The following is a 9,435-nucleotide window of genomic DNA, read 5'->3' on the forward strand; positions in this document are numbered from 1 at the left end:
CCCGATCGACGTATCTCCTCTGGCTTTTCTCATCCCTAACTTTCAATACGGATTTTATTGTTAGGATCACCCGCCCCTCTCTTCCTTTTTCCACTTTTCGTATCAACCAACTCGAGACTAAGAGTCTCGTATTTTCTCTTGCGAGAGAAGATGTCATTGCGTTAGTCTCTTTGAAAGAAGTTGGTAGCGTTGAACGAACACGCTTAATTGTTTCAGCATTAATTAAAACAATTAAAACATTCTTGGATGTTTCTTCCTTTTAGCTAGTTTAGCTTCTCAAAGTATTTTAGATACTCCCTTTTCACAGCGAAACGTTTCAACGTTTTAACGTCGCGTTACTGAATATCTCGCTTGAATCTTATAACCTTTAAATGCATTGTGAACAATTTTCTGACTCAATACGTACGTAATCTTTTTTATCAGTAGGCCTTTCAATGAAATTTGGTTTCGAGGTCGTGTAAAATATTTGAAATGAAAGATGTCAAAAAGACGAAGATGTAAATGTAATCAGGTTGCTTTTTTTTAAATAGTTATGAAAATACTAGTAGCGCCATCATTGAGAGAAATTAGACAATCTACTCGGTCGGTAATGTTATGGCATTGAAAAATAATATATATACATATATATACACACACGAAACTTTAGAGGTTATGGTCTACAAGGTCAAATTAGTTTTGTTTTCATTTTCAATAAAGATTGTGATCATTTGGCGACTAGTTTTGTATCGCTGTTGAATAGCTTTGCGTTATAATTGCCTCACTAATATTTACATTTACGTATTACTGTTTATTACTGATCAATAAAAAGTTAAATAATGGAAGGAACGAGTGAAAAAAAGAAGAAAGTATGGACTGATGAAGAGCGATTAGAACTTGCTTCGAAATTAGATACAGAGCTTGACGAATATATAAGTAATTTGGAAAAGAAAAGTTATACTGAAGGATGGCCAGAAGATCGGTGGGACGAGGAAATGGAAAAACATCCATTTTTCATGAAAAAGGCACCAGAACCTGGAGAAAAACTTTCTCCATTGATGGAGGGTCTATTACAGCTCAAATATGGAGAAGATGAGAATACACCTGAGGGTTTGAATTAATTTTTTCTTATTTAGTTTAATTACCTTATTATTTAATCCTGGAAGCATAACGAAGTAATATCTTTGTCCGAAATGTTTGTTTTCATTACTTCTTAGAAAGGTCGTGACTTATTCTTAATTATATTTTTTGATAGTTTTTCTGACAAAAGGTTTCAGACTATTCAATAGCATTTGAATTTGAAGTGATTGTTGCCTCAATAAAAGTATATTTTTCAGTCATTTGATCTCTGTTTTTATTTTTGAGATTAGAATATATGGTCTTAGCATTACGTGTATTTTTAGCATTGCAGGGTTAAATGTATAAAAAAATGTTTATGTAGATATTGGTACTATTACATTTGCATGTGTTTTATAGAACTTGCAAACAATTATAAAGAAGATGGAAATTTCAATTTTAAACATAAAAAGTATAGATTAGCTATTGTGAGTTACACAGAAGGAATAAGAACTAAATGCAAAGATACTAATTTAATGGCTCAGCTTTATAATAATAGAGCTGCTGCACATTATATGCTAAAAAATTTTAGGTATATTTGCTATTATAATACATACATACTTGATGTCGTAGTTTTGTTTTAATTTTATGAAGTTGTTTTTATTTTATATAAATTACAGATCAAGCTTAAATGATTGCAAGCTTGCACTGAAATTAACACCAAAGTATATAAAAGTTTCGAAGAGAGCTGCCAATTGTTGCTTTCATGTAAAAAATTATGAGCAATGTATTGACTTTTGCAATGAAATACTAAAAGAATGTCCCAACAACGACATGTCATTACGCTTAAAATCACAAGCAATAGCTGCAGGAGTAAGATATATTTGCGTATAAACTTGAAAAACTTATTATTATTTCCATTTATTATGTGGAACTTACATTTGAATATTTATAGGAACAATTGAAAATAGAGCAAAGAAACCAAGATAAATTAGAAAAGAAATTAGATAAAGGAAAAGAAGACTTATTAACTATAATAAGAAGCAGGGGTGTTAATTTAGAATTGATTGAAGGAAAAAGAATTCCAGTTTTAAAGGATTTAGAGCCTCAAACGCCACAGGTAGCACAGAGTAGGGTCCATCTGGATGCACAAAATAAACTGATTTGGCCAGTCATGATTTTATATCCAGAAATGCAGCAAACAGATTTTATACAAAATTTTCATGAAGACGCATCGTATGCTTTTATTTTATATATAAAATTTAACTGATAAAAAATGAATAATTTTACCACTTGCAATAAATTTGTTTGTTTAGGTTATTAGAACAATTGGAACAAGTGTTTAGCGTACCACCTGAATGGGATTCAGAGGAACGTTATACCATTGAAAACATAAATGTTTATTTTGAGGGGAAAGATAAATGTTCTTTGCACAAGGTGAACATCTGCCAATCTCTAGGGAAAATATTGCAGGATAAGCAGTAAGTTTGAAAATTAGGATAAAGAGAATTAAAAAACTTAAGTGACTATGAAATAAAAAATTTCAGGTATATAGTGCGCGGAGGAACGCCGACATTTTTAGTACTTGTTAACTCCAGCGAAGCAGAAAAGCGATTTTTAGCTAATTATTCAATACATTATCTGTAAATGTGTTTCTAAAAAATCAACATACCTGTTAATAATTAATAATTAGATTACGAATGTTTACATAGATTCATATATTTGTTAACATAATTAAAAAAATGGAATTTAGTTAGAAATCTATTTCAATTGTTTTGAATACTTTATATATTTTTGTACGTTATAAATCTATTAAAAAACCGCAGTCTGGTAATAATAATAACAATGTCTCCTTCTTATTGAGTAAAGTTTGAAAAAAAGCATCTTACAAATACTTTTATGTATTTCTGCTGATTATTTCGAAAAATGTTTTTATACTCTTGTTTCTACCAAAAATTAAGTGGCACACGCAAGTCCCATTTCATGCTAACCATGAAAGAAGGGATCGGTATAAGATCATAGATCGAGCAGTGGTGCCACCTGTAACACCTGCCAGAGCCAGATGGGCATAAAGAGTCAGGGCCTCAGTCAGAAATTCAGTTCAAGAGACGCTCTATAACGTGTGCAGGTGGTCCCAAAGCGGTTGCTTTTTTAATTATTGCGACTAAATTGTGTTAATACAGTGACGAAAAAGTGTTGTGTTGGAGATACGATCGAAACGATCGGAAATCGGCTCTTTATGAGTGGATGCTGAAGGTCATTCAATTCAAGTTTGAATCGTGAAACAAGAGGACGTTTGCAGCGTGGGAGAGAAGCGGAACGGGACGTAAACGATGCTAAAGCAATGCAGGCAAAATTTTGTACTTCTTCATATTTCTCTCTCTCTTTTTTTTTTTTCAATGGATCTTTTTATCGCGATCGGTTGTCAGTATATTTACTGACAATGAATATTTTTGTTCTATCATCTCTGTGTTTTATTTTATCATCTTTGATACTTTATAAAATGAAAAATACTCGAATTTTTTTCGAAGAAGAAGAAAAAAAAAAAAATTGAATTTAACGTTCGCGGAACAAAATTAAGGTTCGTCACTAATTAGGCGGATCTGCGGTTTCAGTTTTCATGGTTAAAAACGTGTATAATTTTTGCAAGTAACGTAACTTTTTTACGCTGGCAAGATTAATCTTGTTTTTAGACGAAATTCCGCGGAAAATTCGCGAGCTTTTATTATTACAACTATGGAGAGAAAGAGAGATTTTGTAACTTCATACGCAGATTCGTTTTAATTTTCGATCTAATGTAGTATTGCAGTTGCATAGAAACGGTGAATGTCACATCGCGCTGATGTCGATAAAAATCGCGTGTATCCGGGTTTTACAATCTTTAAAAACAACGCGCCACGGGTGAACGAATGGAAAATAAAGGAAAAACGCATTCACGAAGTGAATCAGTGTCAGATACGCTACAACTGACGTGATGTTATTAGTACATACCGATGAGACAATGGCGCGTGTTAAATTATTCATGAGGTCATTGTTGCATCGTAACGCAGATTCAAACGTCGAGCAATTTGAGGTGTGATGAAACCGCTTGCATTTGACTGGACGAAATTCGATTGAAATTGCTACTAAATTTTATCCACGCTGAATAAATTTTATTCAGTCTCGGTCTCGTGGAAAGAAAAAGGAAGGAAAGAAACAATTGATTATACCGAAATTCAAATCGTTTCACGCGGAAAACAGAAGCGTCTCGTAAGAAGAATTTTGCAATGGAATTATGTCTTGAAAAACCGTGAGGAAATTGCATGTATATATTCATAACTACTCTTTCTCTCATCGTTTCCCTCTCCCCTTTGCCATTTTTTTCTCATTCTCGCAAGATGGTTAATCTTCTCGTCAAACGAATCTCATTGAATCGCACGATAAGAGAAAAAGCTTAAACCACTTTATTAATTACTCGTCTCTATTCAATAGAGTGAAGGATCGATGCTCTGGATAAAATCAAGCACGCTTTATCTCTATTTCTGCATACGTACGTACGATCACTCTGTACGATCAAGATTAAATACACGCGTTTATCGCACAAGGATAAAGTGGGGATAAAGTTCGGCGCCATACCTCCTGCAAAATCTCGATGTTAATTCGTACGTGCAAATTTTGCATAATTCGTTCGGGAAGAACTGGTCCAGATTATCATGGTGAACATTCCCCGAACATGAATATCAATTGCGAGTAAAAACAAACGGATAGCGGATGTGAATCGCAGTCGATGGCCGTAATTTCATTATCCACATAGTCGAGTTACGCGACTTGCTAGTGAACAGGACAAGAAACAACACTGGCTGGTCGTTGGTGGGAGATGAGGTGGGGATGGTTACGTGTCCTAGTTTCGCGGACTACGGTGGACCACGATGCATCTTTGTCCGATACCCCGAAGCAAATGGCCGGTGTATGTCGAAAGAGTTGCGTCAGGCGGGAAAGAAAAATACGCGAGCCGGACCGGTTGTAACGAGTCAATCTGTTGGAGAGGAAAAAAATTCCGAGATATCGTGCGCGAGATAGAATCGTGTTACGTTCGGAGAGACATATCGAAGATAGCTATCTCGGAGTCTTTCTGTCGACGTACGCTGGTAAAAAGAGAAACCTCTTCGGGCAGAAAGAACGGGTTACCGAGAAGATACCGTACGTACACGTGCAATTACGCGCGCGTGAAATTCGACGAACGATAATCGAAAGATTTTTCATTCCCTACCCCCCTTTCCTCATTTGAATCCGTGTATTTCTAACAAAGAACGCGATTCAATTTGTTACAATTTATTGCAATCGTCGTGTCCTCTTTTGTAGTTATATAGTTGAACATCGTCTTTCAAAATGATGGATCTCCGTACTTTCTCCTTTATTTAGCTCTCGTTATTTTGTTTAAAAATATAGTTAAGTTATACGAGAGAATAACATCTTCCTCCATTTACTCCTCTCCTAGAGTTCGTCAACAGTTCGTTTAACGAAATGAAAAAGGGAACGAGAGAAAGCAGAATGAAAATATCAAGGCGGTGTTTTTTCTCGGACAATTTTGTCTCTTTAGTTACTTTTTATTTCGTTCTCTCTTCCTCTTCTAGTTGGTGTGGCTCGTTTGCTTGCAAAGAAATGATCGAAACGAGCGAGACAATGTTTCAATATACACGAGGCGACACGAGGAATCAGTATCACAATAGAATTACACTGCGATTTCAAGTTCCAACCCATGGAGGATTGTCACGAGCAGACAGATTCGGATCGTTGGAGACTCTCTCTCTCTCTCTCGCTCTCTTTTTGTTAAATCTCTATCTCTCTCCATCTTTATTTTCCTCTGCTTTTCGTTTGTTCTTTTCTTTCGCAAGCGATGATATTTCACACGAGTCTCTATGCTCGTATGTGTATGTAGCTGCATCAACGACACGGCTAACGGCATTCAGTCGACCTCATCATCCCGCTTCTCCACATTCAGCCGCACACATTCTTGCATCTCTTCTTGCTCTTATTATTACTTTTATCAATTTCCCACTTCTTCTCTCTCGTTCCCTTTGTTCTCTCGCCTTTTCTCTTTTCTTTTCTTTTCTTTTCTTTTCTTTTTTTTTTTTCCCCCTCTTTTGCTACTTTTCACTCGTCTTCCCTGTCAGCTCTTCACCCGATCATCTTTTGCCCTCGCTTTTTCTCCCGACGTTCGCTATTTTCCTCTCACGTCCGTGATCATTCCCCCTTGGTCTAGTTTCCCTTTGCCCGTCTGATTCTTTCATATTTCTGTCCGCGACAGAAACTAAGGACGCCCATTAAACTTGAATACTCGTTCAAATAATGGAGATTAATTCCGATTGTTTCATTTTCTCGGCCACGTGGTTGATTTTTCCCACAGTGTCTTTTCAACGATGCATCCAACTTGGTATCTAATTGGCACGAGTGTCCGTCGATACTACATACTAATATACATGTCAATGTTTCCCCGCGACTTGTAGTAGTCGTCGGAAACGATCAATTTATAATTTTTATTAGACACTTTTATAGACGCGTGTTTTTAAAATGTAAAGATTTGAATAATCTTTCGCAAAGTATACAAATGAACTCCATTGTATTGTATAATTGAATTTGTATCACTGTTACTACAATTTTGAGTAGTATTATAAAGTGTAAGTCGAATATTAGGGGACTTGGATTCAATTTGGTTGCGAGTTGTAAGAACTGTGAGCCTCGATATACAAGTCGAAAAAGTAAGTAAAGGATACATATGAAAAATGACGTTCTGAAACTTTAAACGAGTCTTTCTCGAAACTAGGTTTTTAGAAACGGTGTGCAAGATAATCTCGGAATATAACCGACCGATTACTGTGAAACTTGGTGCGTATCTTTAGTGTAACATTTACTAGGGATTGACGATCGAACATTTTCTAATTTTTAACAATCTCGACAAATATAAACGATAAACGTCGAAATTTTCGGCACAAATTCGATACATCAAAAGCAAATGGCTGCTATTTTCATAATTTTCACAAAAATGAAAATGTTGGATCGTCAATCTCTAGAGAATATTGTTTACTTTTGAACTTTCTTTGCCTTTTTGTTGCAACTAATCCTGTTTGGCTAGAATCACGCGCACCGATGGGCAATGTAGAAGAAAGTTATGTAAAAAGATGCCGTTAAAAAGTAAAATAAGAGCCCTCTTTTTTTTCTCTTTTAATGTTGCTTTTTATAGTTCAGAATTAAAATAAACCACAAAAGCTTATGTCAATCAAATATATACTAGCCGTCCAAATTCGTAATTTTATACTAGCCGTCCAAATTCGTAATTTTTAAGCCCGTCAAACTGTTCTGCCTCCTTAATCGTCGATAGTATTAATTCTAAATTATGCGTGCATCTTGGAATTAGAGATAACATGATGGCATGAAACGTATTAAAAGGATTAATGGATTAATTATCGCGTTTCTCCCATCGATGAAAAGGAATATCTCTGTCGAACTGTCCATTTATCCTCGCTAGTATCTCTCATTATCAGCTCTTAAGATAGATCCCGCGGTCCGTTATCGTTTTTCATTAACATAACAGGTATTAATGTCAACGATGTCGCGTCAAGGTTCTGATTACGAAAATCACCGTTGCCAACGATCATCGAGACCAGTTCCTACGTAACTCGTTCTCCTTTCCAACCGTGGAGACACCGTTCGGTTATTCACGAATCTTACAGAAATTTCGTTTGCGTTTTTTTTCGTTGTACAAATTTGAACGATCGACATGATGTTGTTGTTGATGACTACACGTTTACAATGGTGTGGTTACATTATTATAAATGTTATAGATAGTGTAGCTCTTTTTGTTATTAGAAACTTTTGCTTTTGGAACTTTACAGTTTTTATTGACAGAAGAATTAAAAAAAAAAAAAAAAAGAAAAGAAAAAAGTTTCTGCTGAATTCTTGCTATTTCTCAGTGATACAAAGTTAGCTAAGCCGTTAAGTCGTGTCTGATTGTGTTGATTGTACTATGCAACGACAAAAATACAAAACTACGAGGGAGAAGGATAGTATTTTGTTTTCCATTGAAACAGAACTAGTATGAATCTCTAGTGTGAATTGAAGCACCGAAGAAATTTTTAAAATTTAAAATAAGTATAATCTTCTAACTCTTATTGTTCATGTTCCACGATGTCAATTTTAAACCTCTAAGAGTACTGAAATATTCTAGAAATTTCTCATCGCAACTGTATTCTTCGTAATTGAATTTGATAATTTGAAAATTAAATTTGACATTAATTCAATTTCAATTTATTCTACTCTACCCTGTCATGTAGACAGAGTTTATTATGTCGTGGAAGAGGATGATCATAGAGGTGTATATGAATAGACCAAACATCTCGTAGGATTTCGTATTCCAAGCTTTGAAATACCGATATATTAAAAAAGGGTTTTTTAGCGCACTCTATACTTAAACAACGGTGAATTGAGGAACTACATCAAACGTAAAACGATCGAAGTGGATCAAACATGATTTTTGAAATCCTATTACAGAGTTATTAAATTTTCAATACTGAAATGTGAAGCTATGTGACTACCCGAAATTATTTGCTACATATCAGAGTTACATAGAAGAGTTCTAGCTACGTTTTATGGTATTACGATGGTTCATTTTTTTCACGCAGTAAATTAAAATTCTAACGTTATTAATAAAATATTAAAAAACCTATCAGCACAAATAAAATTTTATCAAACGCAATACCCAACTTGAGACCATCTGTAGCCTAATTAAATCTAACATAGTCTAACATCTTTACAAAAAAATGTAATGAGATCTATTCACTTTATTTGTATAAATATATAAATATAATTAAAAAAAAAAAAAAAACGAAGTGAATATTATATGAAGTCTTCTTCCGATGATTTCACAATCTGTCTGCAAGTTCATGTACCTGAAACAAACTTACATTATATTGGATTAGTATTATAATTTAAATAAAAAGATCTGTAATGAAGACATATTACATATACAAAAAAAAAAAAAATCGGGTTACTGCCAAGATATTAGTTCATAATTATATTTTATTAACAGAATTAAATTACTCTGAATTTATTAAGACTAATAAACTGAATTCAATTTTTAATCAAAATTATAAAAATTGAAAGCAAGAAACTCTAATGATTGGATTTAAATTAGACTGAATATAATCTAATTTAAAACAAAAAGAAACTCCAAGATAACTTCAAAAACTCACAATCAAAAGTCACGATATCATAATTTGCAACTCTAAAGCAAACGCGATAATTATTTCTTCGCAACTCTAACTTAAACCGTAAATCATTTCTCGTAACACTAATAAACAGGCGCGAAACTACTTCGCAACTCTAATTCAACCCGTAATCAATTTATCGTAACATTAACAAAAAAAA

At 34.2% G+C, this 9,435-nt stretch overlaps 1 protein-coding gene across 1 annotated transcript; it reads left to right on the top strand.

The window, feature by feature from the left end:
• Positions 1-621: 621 nt before the first annotated feature.
• LOC122533888 (DNA polymerase interacting tetratricopeptide repeat-containing, protein of 47 kDa) lies at positions 622-2,807 on the top strand. Its single transcript, XM_043664017.1, has 6 exons — positions 622-1,086; positions 1,453-1,624; positions 1,713-1,905; positions 1,988-2,268; positions 2,349-2,513; positions 2,580-2,807. Exons 1-6 carry the CDS (start codon positions 816-818, stop codon positions 2,677-2,679), a joined length of 1,182 nt encoding a protein of 393 aa, XP_043519952.1. The 5' UTR covers positions 622-815; the 3' UTR covers positions 2,680-2,807.
• The last annotated feature ends 6,628 nt before the right edge of the window (positions 2,808-9,435 follow it).

This window comes from Frieseomelitta varia, unplaced genomic scaffold, assembly GCF_011392965.1.
Source record: "Frieseomelitta varia isolate USP_RPSP 00005682 unplaced genomic scaffold, Fvar_1.2 scaffold_559, whole genome shotgun sequence".
NCBI classification, from domain to species: Eukaryota; Metazoa; Arthropoda; class Insecta; order Hymenoptera; family Apidae; genus Frieseomelitta; species Frieseomelitta varia.